Raw genomic sequence first — 19,323 nt, forward strand, 5'->3', positions numbered from 1 at the left:
ACCACCACCCTGTGTTCCACACGGTCGAGTCTCAGTAGCCGTGAGTCTGGACCACATATTCCTCACCCTGAACCTCCTTCTTCCCACCATGCTGAGTGTTCAGAGACAACTGATCCCACACTTGGACATTCAGAAGAGCTGTTCACTTTTCCATTTATAGATTTGGCCTCTCGCCTGTTCCACTAGAGGTGGGGCAAGAGGAGATCTTATGTAGTGATGCCCAAATGTTTGAGCAGCCACGGTCACATGAATGTGACAGTGGGAAAGTGTCACAAGAGGGGGACAATGATGAGACATAATTGACCCAATCTGGCAGGAGGACATGCAGAATGAGGACAGCAGCACACAGGGGGAAGGAAGCGTAGCACCCTAACAGGCAGGAAAAAGCAGTGTGGTGGCCGCAGACAGAAGGCGGGCAACCGTTCTCCATAACATCAACACGATGGAAGTTGCCAGTACAACTGTTAGGTCTTCCCGAGTCTGGTTGTTTTTTAAAGGCTCTGCCGATAACCACAAAAAGGCCATTTGCACCACCTCCCAGGGCAGCATCAGCAGGGGTAGGAAAACTACCAGCCTGACCACCACCAGCATGATCAGACACATGTCAGCAAAGCACCCGACTTTGTGAGCTGAACCCCAGGGTCCAGGAACAGTGTCTGCAGGTGACACCACTGCTTCTTCCACTGTTGTGCGTGCAAGCCAATCCCCTGTCCATGGTGTATGCAAAGTTGCCTCCTGCCCTGCACCTGTCATTGCACACACCCAACTAGCACCATCAGCAAGCATGTCCACGTCCTTGCCCCAGTGCAGCGTTCAGTTGTCCATACCCCAGTCCTTGAAATGCAAGCGCAAAAACGCAGCCAACGCCCCATAGGCCACACTACTAAGTTCCCACATTTCGCGACTGCTTGCACTCAAAATGTTGCCTTTTAGGCTCTTGGAGATGGAAGCTTTCCGCAACCCCATAGTGGTGGCCGTCCCTCTGTACTCAGTCCCCAGCCGCCACTATTTCTCCCGGTGTGCAATCCCCGCATTACACAAGCACGTGTCCTACAACATTAGCTGAGCCCTCAGCAATGCAAGTTCACCTATCTACAGACACGTGAACAAGTGTTTGTGGGCAGGGACTGTACATCTCGCTGATGGCACAATGGGTTAACATAGTGGAAGCTGGGACCCAGTCGGACCTTGGGATGGAACACGTCCTCTTGACACCGAGGATTGCGGGTCCTAGGTCAATCAGGATTGCCCTCCTAGTCTACAGCTCCTGCAACTTCATCCTTCTCTTCAGCCTCCATCACCGAAATGACCACATCAGTCACAAGCTGGAAGCACTTCCTCACTGACTCAGTCAAGCGGCAACAGGCTGTTCTGAAGCGAATATGCTTAGGTGACAAACCGCACAATGCTGAAGAGTTGTTGACAGCTCTGAAAGAGCAGGCTGATTTATGGCTGACACCGCTGAACCTACAGCCAGGCATGGTCATGTGTGACAAGGGCCAGAAACTGGTGGCCGCTCTGAGGTGAGGCGAGCTCACACACGTACCATGCCTAGCCCATGTGCTTAACCTTGTGGTTCAGCAGTTTCTGAAAAGCTACCCAGAGCTGCCAGATCTGCTTTACAAAGTATGCCATCTGTGTGCTCATTTTAGAAAGTCAGCGACAGCTTCCGCCACCCTTGCTGTGCTTCAGCAGTGTTTGCAGCTTCTGGCTCACTGACTGGTGTGTGATGTCCCCATGCGTTGGAACTCTATACTGCAGATATTGGGAAAGATTTGTGAGCAGAAGAGGGCAGATCCACTTCCTAATAATAGGAACATTTTTTCATGAGGCACTCCTCTACGTCTCTTCAAAGGGGCATTGGAATGCCTCCAAATTTATGGCAGCCCTTGCATTCTCTGCATAGTCAAACAGTATTGGAGATCTACTTCCTAATAATGGGCACATTGTTTTCAAGAGGCCCTCCTGTACATCTCTTCAAAGGGGTGTTGGGGTGCGTCCAAATTTTGGGCAGCCCTGTCACTCACTGTATACTTAACAACAGTATAGGAGACCCACTGTTTAACAATGGGAACAACAAATCATAGCTGGCTGATGGCTCTCTAAGGCTAGGTTCACATTGCGTTAGGGCAGTCCGTCTAGCGCATAGCGCTACGGACTGCACTAACGCAATGTCCCAAAAGGGTTACTCAAATGACCACACCGCTAGCGCACGCCAATGTGGGCGTGCACTAGCGATGCGTTCACCATTACAAGCAATAGCGGCGTTAATGGACTACGTTACACCGCATTATGCCGCGGTGTAACGTTGTCTGTTAAACGTACCGCCATAACGCAATGGGAACCAAGCCTAAGAATAGTGAGGGCCGACTTCTGGTCCTTTAAGAATAGTAAAGGCCACCTGATAGCCCTATAAAAATAGGCTTTGTGACTTTCAGAGACCCTCCTTCATAAATGAAACAGGATGTGTCTGATGTGTCACACACCACATGGCCAGATAAGGTTGTAAAATGTTAAAATGACATTTCCCAGTGAATGGATTTGTCTTGGTTGAAACCAATGCTAAAGTTCAAAACGCATCAAAAACGCTATGTGTGAACATAGCCCAAGGTGTGGCGGAGCATTTTTATTTTTGGTTATTAATGTTGCCTTATATACAAGTCATTACCCTGGAAATGATGTTCCTTAGCATATTTCCCAGGAAAATCCATTTTGGTTTATTTTTTGTATGTTTAATTTTGAGTCTATATAAGCGGCGTAAGACTCTGACAAAATTGTTCACAGCAGTGACCTGGTAGTCAGAAATGCTTTCAGGGGTCTTCCCCATGTTTTTTCCATGTCATTTGATCACTGTTCTCAACGATTTTTGCAATTTCTAGTCCCTCTGCAGACTGCCGGGGGAACACCAGAAAAATGTTCGAGTTTCCCATAGACTTACATTGGGCTTGTTGCTCGGGTCGAGCACCCAAGCATTCCAATTTGCTCAACCCGAGCAACGAGCACCTGAGCATTTTAGTGGTCGCCCATCACTATTTGTAGCATCTAGTGTGTTATAGAGGCCTGATACATAGGCCACAAAAAAATTCTTCTTTTATTAATGTCATACAGTATGGGACCAGAGTTTAAAAAGAGTTTGTGGTATCTAGTATGTTATATAGGTCTGATCCTTGGTCCAAAGAAAAAAATGTTTTTTCTGTGACAAACATGATACAGCATGCCATATTTCAATTTTGAATTTACTGTTGCTGAAATTCAGCTGTTTGCAGAGGTGGTGCAGAGATTAAAATATAATTTTGGTTGTTAACCCCTTCATGACCCAGCCTATTTTGACCTTAAAGACCTTGCCGTTTTTTGCAATTCTGACCAGTGTCCCTTTATAAGGTAATAACTCAGGAACGCTTCAACGGATCCTAGCGGTTCTGAGATTGTTTTTTCGTGACATATTGGGCTTCATGTTAGTGGTAAATTTAGGTCAATAAATTCTGCGTTTATTTGTGATAAAAACGGAAATTTGGCGAAAATTTTGAAAATTTCGCAATTTTCACATTTTGAATTTTTATTCTGTTAAACCATAGAGATATGTGACACAAAATAGTTAATAAATAACATTTCCCACATGTTTACTTTACATCAGCACAATTTTGGAAACAAAAATTTTTTTTGTTAGGAAGTTATAAGGGTTAAAATTTGACCAGCGATTTGTCATTTTTACAACGAAATTTACAAAACCATTTTTTTTAGGGACCACCTCACATTTGAAGTCAGTTTGAGGGGTCTATATGGCTGAAAATACCCAAAAGTGACACCATTCTAAAAACTGCACCCCTCAAGGTACTCAAAACCACATTCAAGAAGTTTACTGCCTTTACTGTTAGGGCAGTGAGAATCTGGAATTGCTTGCCTGAGGAGGTGGTGATGGCGAACTCAGTCGAGGGGTTCAAGAGAGGCCTGGATGTCTTCCTGGAGCAGAACAATATTGTATCATACAATTATTAGGTTCTGTAGAAGGACGTAGATCTGGGTATTTATTATGATGGAATATAGGCTGAACTGGATGGACAAATGTCTTTTTTCGGCCTTACTAACTATGTTACTATGTTACTGTGTTATTAACCCTTCAGGTGCTTCACAGCAGCAGAAGCAACATGGAAGGAAAAAATGAACATTTAACTTTTTAGTCACAAAAATTATCTTTTAGCAACAATTTTTTTTATTTTCCCAATGGTAAAAGGAGAAACTGAACCACGAAAGTTGTTGTCCAATTTGTCCTGAGTACGCTGATACCTCATATGTGGGGGTAAACCACTGTTTGGGCGCACGGCAGGGCTTGGAAGGGAAGGAGCGCCATTTGACTTTTTGAATCAAAAATTGGCTCCACTCTTTAGCGGACACCATGTCACGTTTGGAGAGCCCCCGTGTGCCTAAAAATTGGAGCTCCCCCACAAGTGACCCCATTTTGGAAACTAGACGCCCCAAGGAACTTATCTAGATGCATAGTGAGCACTTTGAACCCCCAGGTGCTTCACAAATTGATCCGTAAAGATGAAAAAGTACTTTTTTTTCACAAAAAAATTCTTTTAGCCTCAATTTTTTCATTTTCACATGGGCAACAGGATAAAATGGATCCTAAAATGTGTTGGGCAATTTCTCCTGAGTACACCAATACCTCACATGTGGGGGTAAACCACTGTTTGGGCACATGGTAAGGCTCGGAAGGGAAGGAGCGCCATTTGACTTTTTGAATGAAAAATTATTTCCATCGTTAGCGGACACCATGTCGCGTTTGGATAGCTCCTGTGTGCCTAAACATTGGCGCTCCCCCACAAGTGACCCCATTTTGGAAACTAGACCCCCCAAGGAACTTATTTAGATGCCTAGTGAGCACTTTAAACCCTCAGGTGCTTCACAAATTGATCTGTAAAAATGAAAAAGTACTTTTTTTTCACAAACAAATTATTTTCGCCTCAATTTTTTCATTTTCACATGGGCATTAGGATAAAATGGATCATAAAATTTGTTGGGCAATTTCTCCCGAGTACGTCGATACCTCATATGTGGGGGTAAACCACTGTTTGGGCACTCGGCAGGGCTCGGAAGGGAAGGCGCGCCATTTGACTTTTTGAATGGAAAATTAGCTCCAATTGTTAGCGGACACCATGTCGCGTTTGGAGAGCCACTGTGTGCCTAAACATTGGAGCTCCCCCACAAGTGACCCCATTTTGGAAACTAGACCCCCCAAGGAACTTATCTAGATGCATATTGAGCACTTTAAACCCCCAGGTGCTTCACAGAAGTTTATAACGCAGAGCCATGAAAATAAAAAATAATTTTTCTTTCCTCAAAAATGATTTTTTAGCCTGGAATTTCCTATTTTGCCAAGGATAATAGGAGAAATTGGACCCCAAATATTGTTGTCCAGTTTGTCCTGAGTACGCTGATACCCCATATGTGGGGGTAAACCACTGTTTGGGCGCACGGCAGGGCTCGGAAGGGATGGCACGCCATTTGGCTTTTTAAATGGAAAATTAGCTCCAATCATTAGCGGACACCATGTCACGTTTGGAGAGCCCCTGTGTGGCTAAACATTGGAGATCCCCCAGAAATGACACCATTTTGGAAACTAGACCCCCAAAGGAACTAATCTAGATGTGTGGTGAGGACTTTGAACCCCCAAGTGCTTCACAGAAGTTTATAACGCAGAGCCATGAAAAAAAAAAAAATTATTTTCTCAAAAATGATCTTTTAGCCTGCAATTTTTTATTTTCCCAAGGGTAACAGGAGAAATTTGACCCCAAAAGTTGTTGTCCAGTTTCTCCTGAGTACGCTGATACCCCATATGTGGGGGTAAATCACTGTTTGGGCACATGCCGGGGATCGGAAGTGAAGTAGTGACGTTTTGAAATGTAGACTTTGATGGAATGCTCTGTGGGCGTCACGTTGTGTTTGCAGAGCCCCTGATGTGGCTTAACAGTAGAAACCCCCCACAAGTGACCCCATTTTGGAAACTAGACCCCCAAAGGAACTTATCTAGATGTGTGGTGAGCACTTTGAACCCCCAAGTGCTTCATAGAAGTTTATAACGCAGAGCCGTGAAAATAATAAATACGTTTTCTTTCCTCAAAAATAATTATTTAGCCCAGAATTTTTTATTTTCCTAAGGGTTACAGAAAAAATTGGACCCCAAAAGTTGTTGTCCAGTTTCTCCTGAGTACGCTGATACCCCATATGTGGGGGTAAACCACTGTTTGGGCACATGCCGAGGCTCGGAAGTGAAGTAGTGACGTTTTGAAATGCAGACTTTGATGGAATGCTCTGTGGGCGTCACGTTGCGTTTGCAGAGCCCCTGATGTGGCTTAACAGTAGAAACCCCCCACAAGTGACCCCATTTTGGAAACTAGACCCCGAAAGGAACTTATCTAGATGTGTGGTGAGCACTTTGAACCCCCAAGCGCTTCATAGAAGTTTATAATGCAGAGCCGTGAAAATAATAAATATGTTTTCTTTCCTCAAAAATAATTATTTAGCCCAGAATTTTTTAATTTTCCCAAGGATAACAAGAGAAATTTTACCCTAATATTTGTTGTCCAGTTTCTCCTGAGTACGGTGATACCCCATATGTGGGGGTAAACTACTGTTTGGGCACATGCCGGGGCTTGGAATTGAAGTAGTGACGTTTTGAAATGCAGACTTTGATGGAATGCTCTGCGGGCGTCACGTTGCGTTTGCAGAGCCCCTGATGTGCCTAAACAGTAGAAACCCCCCACAAGTGACCCCATTTTGGAAACTAGACCCTGAAAGGAACTCATCTAGATGTGTGGTGAGCACTTTGAACCCCCAAGTGCTTCATAGAAGTTTATAATGCAGAGCCGTGAAAATAATAAATACGTTTTCTTTCCTCAAAAATAATTATTTAGCCCAGAATTTTTTATTTTCCCAAGGGTTACAGGAGAAATTGGACCCCAAAAGTTGTTGTCCAGTTTCTCCTGAGTACGCTGATACCCCATGAGTGGGGGTAAACCACTGTTTGAGCGCACGTCGGGGCTCAGAAGGGAAGTAGTGACTTTTGAAATGCAGACTTTGATGGAATGGTCTGCGGGTGTCACGTTGCGTTTGCAGAGCCCCTGGTGTGCCTAAACAGTAGAAACCCCCACAAGTTACCCCATTTTAGAAACTAGACCCCCCAAGGAACTTATCTAGATATGTGGTGAGCACTTTGAACCCCCAAGTGCTTCACAGACGTTTACAACGCAGAGCCGTGAAAATAAAAAATCATTTTTCTTTCCTCAAAAATTATGTTTTAGCAAGCATTTTTTTAGATTCACAAGGGTAACAGGAGAAATTGGACCCCAGTAATTGTTGCGCAGTTTGTCCTGAGTATGCTGGTACCCCATATGTGGGGGTAAACCACTGTTTGGGCACACGTCAGGGCTCGGAAGTGAGGGAGCACCATTTGACTTTTTGAATACGAGATTGGCTGGAATCAATGGTGGCGCCATGTTGCGTTTGGAGACCCCTGATGTGCCTAAAAAGTGGTAACCCCTCAATTCTAACTCCAACACTAACCCCAACACACCCCTAACCCTAATTCCAACTGTAGCCATAACCCTAATCACAACCCTAACCACAACCCTAATTCCAACCCTAAGGCTATGTGCCCACGTTGCGGATTCGTGTGAGATATTTCCGCACCATTTTTGAAAAATCCGCGGGTAAAAGGCACTGCGTTTTACCTGCGGATTTTCCGCGGATTTCCAGTGTTTTTTGTGCAGATTTCACCTGCGGATTCCTATTGAGGAACAGGTGTAAAACGCTGCGAAATCCGCACAAAGAATTGACATGCTGCGGAAAATACAACGCAGCGTTTCCGCGCGGTATTTTCCGCACCATGGGCACAGCGGATTTGGTTTTTCATATGTTTACATGGTACTGTAAACCTGATGGAACACTGCTGCGAATCTGCAGCCAAATCCGCACCGTGTGCACATAGCCTAATTCTAAAGGTATGTGCACACGCTGCGGAAAACGCTGCGGATCCGCAGCAGTTTCCCATGAGTTTACAGTTCAATGTAAACCTACGGGAAACAAAAATCGCTATGCTGCGGAAAAACTGCACGGAAACGCAGCGGTTTACATTCCGCAGCATGTCACTTCTTTGTGCGGATTCCGCAGCGGTTTTACAACTGCTCCAATAGAAAATCGCAGTTGTAAAACCGCAGTGAAATGCGCAGAAAAAAACGCGGTAAATCCACCATAAATCCGCAGCGGTTTAGCACTGCAGATTTATCAAATCCGCAGCGGAAAAATCCGCAGAGGACCAGAATACGTGTGCACATACCGAAACCCTAACCCTACCCCTAACCCTAGCCCTAACCCTAGCCCTAACCCTACCCCTAACCCTACCCCTACCCCTACCCCTAACCCTACCCCTATTCTAACATTAGTGGAAAAAAAAAATTTCTTTATTTTTTTATTGTCCCTACCTATGTGGGTGACAAAGGGGGGGGGGGTCATTTATTATTTTTTTTATTTTGATCACTGAGATAGATTATATCAAATTCAAATTCAAATTCAAATGAGCTTTATTGGCAGGACTAAGTACATGTTAGCATTGCCAAAGCATATGGTAAAAATACGGGGGTGGGGGAGGGGGGGCATATAGAGGTCCAGGGAATATCAAATTCCTTTTAGAGGATAGGGGATGTTTCCAGGGTGGGGTATAGGAGTCCATGACATATCGTGCTCTTTAGTCGGGGGATATATCTCAGTGATCAAAATGCACTTTGGAACGAATCTGCCGGCCGGCAGATTCGGCGGGCGCACTGCGCATGCGCCCGCCATTTTGGAAGATGGCGGCGCCCAGGGAGAAGACGGACGGGACCCCGGCTGGATCGGTAAGTATGATGGGGTTGGGGGGGACCACGGGGGGGGGGGATCGGAGCACGGGGGAGGGAATCGGAGCGCGGGAGGGGTGGAACGGAGCACGGGGGGCGTGGAACGGAGCACGGGGGGGCTGGAACGGAGCACGGGGGGGGTGGAACGGAGCACCGGGGGGGTGGATCGGAGTGCAGGGGGGGTGATTGGAGCACGGGGGGGTGATTGGAGCACGGGGGGAGCGGACATGAGCACGGGGGGGAGCGGAGCACAGGACGGAGGGGAGCCGGAGCAGTGTACCGGCCAGATCGGGGGGCTGGGGGGGGGCGATCGGTGGGGTGGGGTGGGGGCACATTAGTATTTCCAGCCATGGCCGATGATATTTCAGCATCGGCCATGGCTGGATTGTAATATTTCACCCGTTATAATAGGTGAAATATTACAAATCGCTCTGATTGGCAGTTTCACTTTCAACAGCCAATCAGAGCGATCGTAGCCACGAGGGGGTGAAGCCACCCCCACTGGGCTAAACTACCACTCCCCCTGTCCCTGCAGATCGGGTGAAATGGGAGTTAACCCTTTCACCCGATCTGCAGGGACGCGATCTTTCCATGACGCCGCATAGGCGTCATGGGTCGGGTTGGCACCGACTTTCATGACGCCTACGTGGCGTCATGGGTCGGGAAGGGGTTAATACTGTGTTCTTACCACACTATCTGAGCAACATGACTGGGAAAAAGTGAGGCTGTGGTGGAAGGGGAATTAGACTTGGTGTTCAAAGTGTACGTGGGGTAGGTGGTAATGTTGGTGAAAGCACTAGTGAAACTTATGTTTCTGGACAGGCTACACTACTACCTTTATTTGGCATGGCAGCCACACAGCGGTACCCCTTGTCGATGATGCCCAGAAAGAGCATGTACTCGAGTGGATGGCAAGTGCACCTTCAAGTGGCCTCTCCTCCTCTTCCTTCACCTCAACATCACACCCAGTACAGTCCACAGATGTGCCACCAAAATTCCCCTTGCTTAACCCAGCGTCCCAACTATCCAAATGTTCAACTGATTGAACGAAACCACAGATGCGTGATTCTGAAGAGCTGTTCACACATTCTATGCCATGTTCATCAGAAGTGTACTCAAAAGCTTTGCAGAATCAAGATGAGGAAATCTGCACCGATGCCCAAATTTTTTTTAAGCTTAGATCCGGAGCAGGAAAGAGTAGATAGATCCCAGTTGGCATGAATATAGAGGCACACAGCTGAGTAGGTCATCTGATGAGGAAGACGAGGAGGTTACATTGTGCCGTCCATTGCAGACCCGTAGTGATGCAGCCACGATGAGTGATGTATCCTCAGCCACAACTATGCATCTGATCAGCAGCATCCGCAGGTCTGTAGCTCGCAGGTGTGGCAAGGTTGGCCTAGCCTTTGCCTTTTTTTGACACAGCGAAGGATGAGCCATCTCACGTAATCTGCCAACTTTGCAAAAATAAACTGAGTCGAGGTAAAAAGTGCAATAATTTGACTACCACATGTATGAACCTTCATATTCGCAATCAACATGCTTTACTGTGGGTACCCCACTACATAAAAATGCGACCAGTGGACATCAACCACCATCAGCCGCCCCATCAATCACATCTGCTGCTTCTTCATCCTCCTCTGTTACCGTGCAAACTATTGAGATGCAGGTCTTTGACCGCAGAACCTCAGGTTCTTTACCCGACTGAGTCACACTGAGAGGCTGCCTTCATCTGTAAAGGAAGCTGACATGCCTGCTGTTTTTGACCGATCTCAGAGAACGATCACACCGCAAGTTTCTCAATCCACAGTAACATCTCCGCCTGCACCTCTCTCACGGTCCAGCAGTTTGTCTGGTTCACCATATTCCACCCTCTCAAAGCACTCCAACCAGGCCATGGTTCTGCAGTTGTGGTCACAGAAAAGATTGTTTCCACCTACGCATGACAAAGCTAAGAGGTTGAACTCCACCATCTCCAATTTGTTGGCCATGGAAATGCTGCCTTTCTGCCTGGTGGATACCGATGGTTTCCGAAAGCTGATGGCCGTCGCAGTCCCCCAGTATCAATTACCCAGTCACCATTATTTTTCGAAGAAAGCTGTGCTTGCGCTACACCAGCATGAAGCAAACAACATCACCCATTCCTTAACAAAATCTCTGTCGACTGGACACTGGGTGACTCTAGTGGCTGTGGGGACAGGCGCTGCTCCACAAGTCTTGGAATCCCCAAGGTTTGCAGGCCAAACCTCTACATTTAACACTTCCTCCACTGCTTCTGCCTCCTCTATCTCCTCTAGGGCCTCCACCTGCGCCCTCAACCTCTGCCTTCAAGAGACACGCATTCCAACAGTGCATAACAAACCCCCACCACCTCCGTACTGCACAGCCAGGGCTCAACGCAATCAGGCAGTTTTAACATTGATGTGCCTTGGAGATTGTAGTCATACAGCTGAATAATTGTTGACAGCTTTCCAGGCTGAATTTGAGCAATGGCTGTCTCAGCTGAACCTGCATCCAGGGAAGGCCATGTCTGATAACGGTGCAAACTTTGTGGCTGCCCTACGGCGAGGCAAGCTGACACGTGCCTTGCATGGCTCACATCCTCAACCTGGTGCTGCAGTGTTTTCTCAGCCATTATCCTGGCCTTTGTGACCTGCTCCAGAAATCACGTAAGCTGTGTGCTCATTTCTGCCATTTGTACCCCTCTGCTCATCGATTTGCATCAATACAGAGGTCTTTGTCCATGCCAGTTAACAGGTAGATATGCGATGTGTCGACACGATGGAATTCCACTCTGCACATGTTACAGCAACTGTGGCAGCAGCAACGAGCCCTGACGCAGTATGTCATGTCGCATAGCCTGGGCCAACGTAGTACTGAGGTGGCGCATATAACGTTTACAGAGTGGGCACAGATTAAGGACCTCTGCACCCTTCTGCACAGTTTTGAAATGGCTACTAAGATGGATAGCGCTGATGATGCTGTCATCAGCATCACTATTCCGGTCATTTATATGTTAGAGTAGACTTTAAATAGCCTGCGGGAGGAGATGGTGATTCCAGAAGAAGAGGAGGAAGCAGGGGAGGCTGCGAAAGGGATAACATTGTCTCGAAGTTTAAGACTGTCGATCAAGGGGGGCTGGTGATGATAACAGACAAGCTGATATCGAAGGTTCAAGATCCGAGGAACAAATGGAGGAGGAAGAGGTGATGGGTGAGCAACAGTCTGATGAAGAGGATAATCCTCTCTCTGTTGTTTGGGGTTGGTGGGAGGGCAAAGAGGAAACGAGCTTCATTGTTACCCAGCCACAAACACAGAATGGGCTCGGACCTCATGGTATGCTATCTGCAACATGATCGCCGTATAGTTATGATTAGGAATAATGCTGACTACCGCCACTTTATTAGACCTACGTTATAAAACCACATTTTTCCAGCTGATTCCTGCCTAGAAAGGGACCCGCGAATGCTGGAGTATCAAAACACACTTTTATACAACCTTAAGAGAGCTTTTCCCCAAGACAGCAGTGAAGCACACAGTTCGCGTAGCAGCTGTAGACTTCCAACCTCCATCCTGTCAATTTGTCAACACCAAAACTTAAGCAGCAGCAGCAGCAGCAGTGGTGGAAGTGGAAGAAGCAATTTCTGTTAGTCCTTTGGCACTTTTTTTAGACCAACTCATTCACCAGCACAACAGAGTCCAAGTCTTTCAAGTGGTGAAAGAATGGAGAGGATGGTGCAGGAGTATCTAGATCTAAACAGCAATACCATCTGGGAGGGTTTGGACCATTTTATATTTAAGTCTTTAAAAATGGAGGAGTGACCTGAGCTTGCCTCACGTGCCTTGGAGGTTTTATCATGCCCGACAGCTAGCATTCTTTCAGAAAATGTCTTCAGTGCTGCTGGTGGTGCCCTGACGGATAAGCGCATACGGTTGTCCCCTGAAAGTGTTGACCACCTAACTTTCAGACAGTCAATACATCTTTTTACTGACCTGAGATATAAGAGACTAGCATCCCCATACGGGTGACAATCTAGCAGATGTCGGCTGTACACTATAGCTGATAACTTGCTGCATTAGCGACGATCCGTATTGGCACCGTCCATATTTGTTTAACCCCTTAGATGCTGCTGTCAATAGTTATTGACCCCATTAGCACCCTGAGATCAATTGTGTGGTCCTGATGTTTGCCATGGCAGTTCATGATCAAATAATGGCCTTACAGTCTGCCGCCTGTAGTAATCTGTTCAGAAGTTACCAACACTTAGGTGGTAAAAATACATTTTTTCATTCTTGTTATGTCACTTTGCATTAATTCCTGAAAATTACCTGGAGGGTAAATGATCTACCTGACAGCAGTTTTCAATATTTCAAGAGGTGCTGTTTTTAAAATGATATCACTTTTGAGGGGTTTCTAATATATAAGCCCCTAAAAATCACTTCAAACCTGGATAGGTTCCTAAAAAAAAATAATTTTGTAAATTTCCTTAGGAAAAGGAAAAATTACCGCTACATTTTTAAACCTCCTAAAATGCTAACAAAGTAAAATAACATTTTAAAAATGGTGCTGATTTAAAGCAGACCTGAGGGAAATGTTATTAATGTTTTGCTATGCGATGACTATCTGGGTTAAATGGATAATCATTCAAAATTTGAAATTGTTATTTTGTTTACATTTTTGTCATGTCAATTTCTGATATTTTTTATAAGTAAAGACAAAACATATTAATCTAAATTTAACATCATCATAAAGTATAATGTGCCATGAAAAAGCAGTCTCCAAATCAATGGGATATGTTGAAGGGTTTCAGAGTTATTACCACATAAAGTGACACTGGTCAGATTTCAAAAATTTGGCCCGGTCACTAAGGGGTTAAGATAAGCAAGTCATGGATCTCCAAGGACTTTTACACCCCAATCGCAGACTGTACACACTAGGTGATATTGCATTTTTTAGTATGATGCAGTAATGTCACGTAACTGTGATATCTTTAGTGTCGCTAATGTGACTGCTGCTGCTGATGTTAACACAAATTTGTGGAAGTGTGAACAGTCATGGTTGGTCTACATCTGCTGTGTTAGCTGCAGTGGAAGACATGTCGGTCCCAATTAAACTATTTCTATTCTCGTGAACGTTATTCCACTTCTGTGGTGTAAGGCCCTTATTTTTTAAAATGTGAACACTCCAAGTTGGGTGTCCATTTACTGCTGGTTTGGTTGTAGTGAAAGACCTGTTGGTCCCTATTACCCTATTTCTACTGTGTTGAAATTGATACCACTTTGGTAGTATCTGCCAATAATTTTTGGAAATGTGAACACTCATGGTTGAGAGTCCATCTGCTGTATTGGGTGTAGAGAAAGACATGTCAGTCCCTGTTCTACTATTTCTACTGTGGTGAAATTGATACCAATTTGGTGGTGTCTGCCAATAATTTTTGGAAATGTGAACACTCTTTGCTGAGTGTCCATCTGCTTTTTTTTGGGTGTAGAGAAAGACCTGTTTGTCCCTGTTAGGGCTCATACTCACATGCGAGAAACTTGGATGAGTCTCGCACGTCAATATCCGGCACTCAGGAGCGGAGCGTGCGGCTGCATGTATTGCTAGGCAGCTGCACACTCCGATCTGAGTGCCGGGTATTTACATGCGAGACTCATCCGAGTTTCTCGCATGTGAGCATGAGCCCTTACACTATTTCTACTGTGGTGAAATTGATGCCACTTCTGTGGTATAAGACCCTCATTTATCTAAATGTGAACACACCTTGTAGGTTGTTCATCTGTTGCACTGGGTGTAGAGAAAGACCTGTTGGTCCCTATTCTACTGTGGTTAAATTGATGCCACTTTGGTGGTGCATGCCAATAATTTTTGGAAATGTGAACACTCCTTGTTGGGTGTCTATCTGCTGGATTGGGTGTAGTAAAAGACCTGTCGGTCCCTATTCTACTATTTCTACTGTGGTGAAATTGATGCTACTTTTGTGGTGTCTGACAATAATTTTTGGAAATATGAACACTCCTGCTTAGGTCTCCTTCATGCGTGTTGCCTGCAGCAGTAGGCCTCAAAGACCGTCAGGCCTCTGCTTCCTTGCACTCAACTACCCGTTACTATCCTTACATTTTTCTGACATTGGTAGTCTATAAAACTGATATTTCTGCCACCTGCATGTGGTATCAGGGCTCCCAGCAAAGGTGTCCTACACCTATTCCTCACCCACCTCATCTTACTGTGACATTCAATTGAAAGCTGTAAATGCTGTCCCAGACCACGATACCTCATGCCTGGCTGATTGCTGCAGTTCCACGCTGCAATTTGTACTGTGGGTGAATTGAGGCCACTTTCCCGGTGTTTGCCCCTCATTTGAGGGGTTTTGGCAGCATTTGGGGCCATTATAAGGTGTTGTGCATGCGTTTGTTTTTGCCTCCCATTGATATAAATGGTGTTCAGTAATGTTTGACGAATATTCGATTAATTAATCGGCGAATATTGCAAATTCGGCAAACGTAATCCATATCGAACATTGAAATATTCGCTCATCTCTAGTTGTAATGACATTGGCACTGTATTGTGAGATAAGATATATTCCTGTTGTCTGAGTTTACTAATAGTAATTGTTTATGTTTAGTAACAAATGCATCAGACTATTATGTCTTTGGCCTTCAGACACGGCTAACAATTTTAATGTGTTTTTGATGTTATTAATAATTTAATTGATATGACATTGATGTGATATGTTAATAATATGAACATTGATAGATTAATATGTAAATTGAGCTTATTGTTACAACCAGAGACAACAAATCAGACGGTTCTTGCTTTACCTTTGTGATAATAATTGCCACTATCTCTCTCGGTAATCTTTAGGCGGTGGGGTGCTGCTAGTTGAAGTTCTTTTAAATGAAGACAGAAGTGGCCCCGTGACTTCCCAGCTGTTCTCACTGAACATGTTGGTCCAGACAGAAGGCAGAGAACGGACGCCATCTGAGTATACCAAGCTCCTTACAGACTCTGGCTTTAGGGGCGTTGAGGTCAAAGCCACTGGAAAGCTATATGACGCAATACTGGGAAGGAAATGAATCTAAGAGGCATCTTCTTATGGCTGTGATTTTAATTTTTTTTTTTACATATTTGGAATTTATTTTCCTAATGTTGAATAAATAGCAAAAGTAATAACATTTTATTTAGACTGACGTATTTCACATAGTCATAATTTTAAGGGCTTGATTAATTTTACCCTGGATTTCTCCTGCTGTCTTAATAAATATCCTGTAGATGTCGCTAGTGTTTCAAATGGTATTAGCTGTTTTTTTTTTGTTTTGTTTTTTATATAGATGCACAGATAGATATTAGATAGATAATGTCTGTAAAGCGCTGTGGAATTAATGGCACTATATAAGTGAGTAAAATAAATAGATATGAGATAGATATCTGATTAGATAGATACAGGAGATAGATAAAAAAAAATGAAGCAGCGTTAATAGTATGTTGCCGGGTGCATGCCTTCAGAGGTTTACCAAAACCCAATAAATAACTAACTAAAACAAGGAGGGCAGCAAAAATATGTGCAAAACCCCCTCTTTTAGCCAGTAAAGTGCAATGTAACTTTTCATCTTATGCACTTTTTGTTTAGATGGATAGAAGGAATAAAAAAAAGGCAGCACTCCAAAATCATTATGCGAAACGTGTGGGTATTTTTTTGACAACCGTGAGCATTTCTCCAGCATTAGACACCTACATCTTCCTTATTAATTTTGGAGTGCTACCTACTATTTCATTCAATTTTATGGGTGAACTCTGAGTTGGTGTTAGGAGGCTTGCACCCTACATTTCGCAGAGCTACTCTAGTTCATTTTTTAGATTGATATGTGGTATTTTCCAGATTTACAGTAATTTTATCACACAACTAGAAAGTTTATTAACACACATGTGCTAACGTTATGTTGCTACTTTCCTTTTCTGTAATTTGCAATCTACTATATAATTGTCTAAGGGTCACTTCCGTCTGTCCTTCTGCCTATCTGTCTGTCTGTCACGGTTATTCATTCGCTGATTGGTCTCGCCAGCTGCCTGTCATGGCTGCCGCGACCAATCAGCGACGGGCACAGTCCAAAAGAAAATGGCCGCTCCTTACTCCCCGCAGTCAGTGCCTGTCGCCCGCATACTCCCCTCCTGCCATCGCTAACACAGGGTTAATGCTGGCGGAAACGGACCGCGTTATGCCGTGGGTAACGCACTGCGTTACAGCCGCTATTAACCCTGTGTGTCCCCAACTTTTTACTATTGACGCTGCCTATGCGGCATCAATAGTAAAAAATGTAATGTTAAAAATAATTTAAAAAAAAAACAAAAATCTCCGTTGCAGCTTGTGCCGGCCGCCATCTTCCGTTGCAGGTTCCGGTGGCAGAAGGACCTGCCATGACGTCACGGTCATGTGACCGCGACGTCATCACAGGCCCTGCGCGCCTGCGCAACAAGGACCTGCCATGACGTCACGGTCATGTGACCGCGACGTCGTCACAGGCCCTGCGCTAATACCAACTCTGGGACCGGAACCTGCCGTGGACTACAAGGGCTCCCTCGGAAAGGTGAGTATATGTTTATTTTTTCACCTGTGACAAACCTAGCTGGGCAATATACTACGTAGCTGGGCAATATACTACGTGACTGGCCAATATACTATGTGGCTCTGTGCTGTTTACTACTTCGCTGTGCAATATACTACATGGCTGGGCAATATACTACGTCACTGGGCAATATACTACGTGGCTCTGTGCTGTATACTACGTCACTGGGCAATATACTATGTCTCTGAGCAATATACTACGTGGCTTTGTGCTGTATACTATGTCACTGGGCAATATACTACGTCACTGCGCAATATACTACGTGGCTGCACAATATACTACGTAACTGGGCAATATACTATGTGGCTGGGCAATATACTACGTGGCTGCGCAATATACTACGTCACTGGGCAATATACTATGTAACTGGGCAATATACTACGTGACTGGGCAATATACTACGTGGCTGGGCAATATACTACGTGGCTGGGCAATATACTACGTGGCTGGGCAATATACTACGTGACTGGGCAATATACTACGTGGCTGGGCAATATGCTAGAATACCCGATGCGTTAGAATAGGGCCACCATCTAGTCTGAAATAATTGTCTAAACCATACTTGTGCTTTGAGGTAACTTTTCAGAATAGGCTGTAATGTGTGTACATGAGGAATTACACTATTTCTGGTCATCATGTGGCTTGTATCCTCTTTGACCTTGTAGGTGGAGACTATTATGTTTCCAATACACAGTGCACACAGAGAGATTAATTCCTATTTTTCTTTCTCTATAACATACCAAAGAAGCTCCAGCAGCATGGAAGTTATTATACAGGGTAGGCCATTTATATGGATACACCTAAATAAAATGGGAATGGTTGGTGATATCAACGTCCTGTTTGTGGCACATTAGTATATGGGAGGGGGAAAACTTTTCAAGATGGGTTGTGACCTTGGATGCCATTTTGAAGTTGGCCATGTTGGATCCAACTTTATTTCTTTCAATGGAAAGAGGGTCATGTGACACAAACTTAATGAGAATTTCACAAGAAAAACAATGGTGTGCTTGGTTTTAACGTAACTTTATTCTTTTATGAGTTATTTAAAAGTTTATGACCACTTATAAAATGTGTTCAAAGTGTTGCCCATTGTGTTGGATTGTCAATGCAACCCTCTTCTCCCACTCTTGACACACTGATAGTAACATCATAGAAAAAATGCTAGCCCAGGCTCCCAGTATCCATTGTTTCAGATGCTGCACATCTCATATCTCCACATGGTGTGGTTTATGGGGTACAAAGATAGTGGGGCCATTCTTCATCAATGGAAACCTCAATGCCACTGTATATCTGAAATTGCTACATGATGATGTGTTGCCCTCTTTATGCACTGAAGATGACACGTTCCCTGAGTTTTTCCAGCAAGATGGTGCACCACCACATTATGGGTGTCAGGTCCAAGCATTCCTACATGAAAAATTTCCTGGAAAGTGGATTGGTCATCGTGGGCCAGTTAAATGGCCACCAAGGTCTCCCGATCTGACGCCCTTAGACTTTTATCTTTGGAGTCATATGAAGGCAATTGTCTATGCTGTGAAGATACGAGATGTGCAGCATCTGCAACAACGGATACTGGAAGCCTGTGCTATCATTTCTTTTGTGGTGTTGCTATCAGTGTGTCAAGAGTGGGTTGCATTGACAATCCAACACAATGGGCAGCACTTTGAACACATTTTATAAGTGGTCATAAACTTGTTAATAACTCATGAAAGAATAAAGTTACATTAAAATCAAGCACACCATTGTTTTTCTTGTGAAATTCTCAATAAGCTTGAAGTGTCACATGACCCTTTTCCCATTGAAAAAAATA

The 19,323-nt window shown here is 44.6% G+C and overlaps 1 protein-coding gene across 1 annotated transcript in view; it reads left to right on the forward strand.

Annotated features, from left to right (window-relative positions):
* LOC138673020 (acetylserotonin O-methyltransferase-like) overlaps positions 1-16,166 on the forward strand; it is a 194,482-nt gene extending 178,316 nt beyond the window's left edge. Inside the window, exon 8 of the mRNA XM_069761556.1 lies at positions 15,754-16,166. Coding sequence (XP_069617657.1) covers positions 15,754-15,965 — 212 coding nt within the window. The 3' untranslated portion in view covers positions 15,966-16,166. The remainder of the gene's footprint in view (positions 1-15,753) is intronic.
* Positions 16,167-19,323: the final 3,157 nt, after the last annotated feature.

Source organism: Ranitomeya imitator, chromosome 3, assembly GCF_032444005.1.
Source record: "Ranitomeya imitator isolate aRanImi1 chromosome 3, aRanImi1.pri, whole genome shotgun sequence".
Taxonomy (NCBI): domain Eukaryota; kingdom Metazoa; phylum Chordata; class Amphibia; order Anura; family Dendrobatidae; genus Ranitomeya; species Ranitomeya imitator.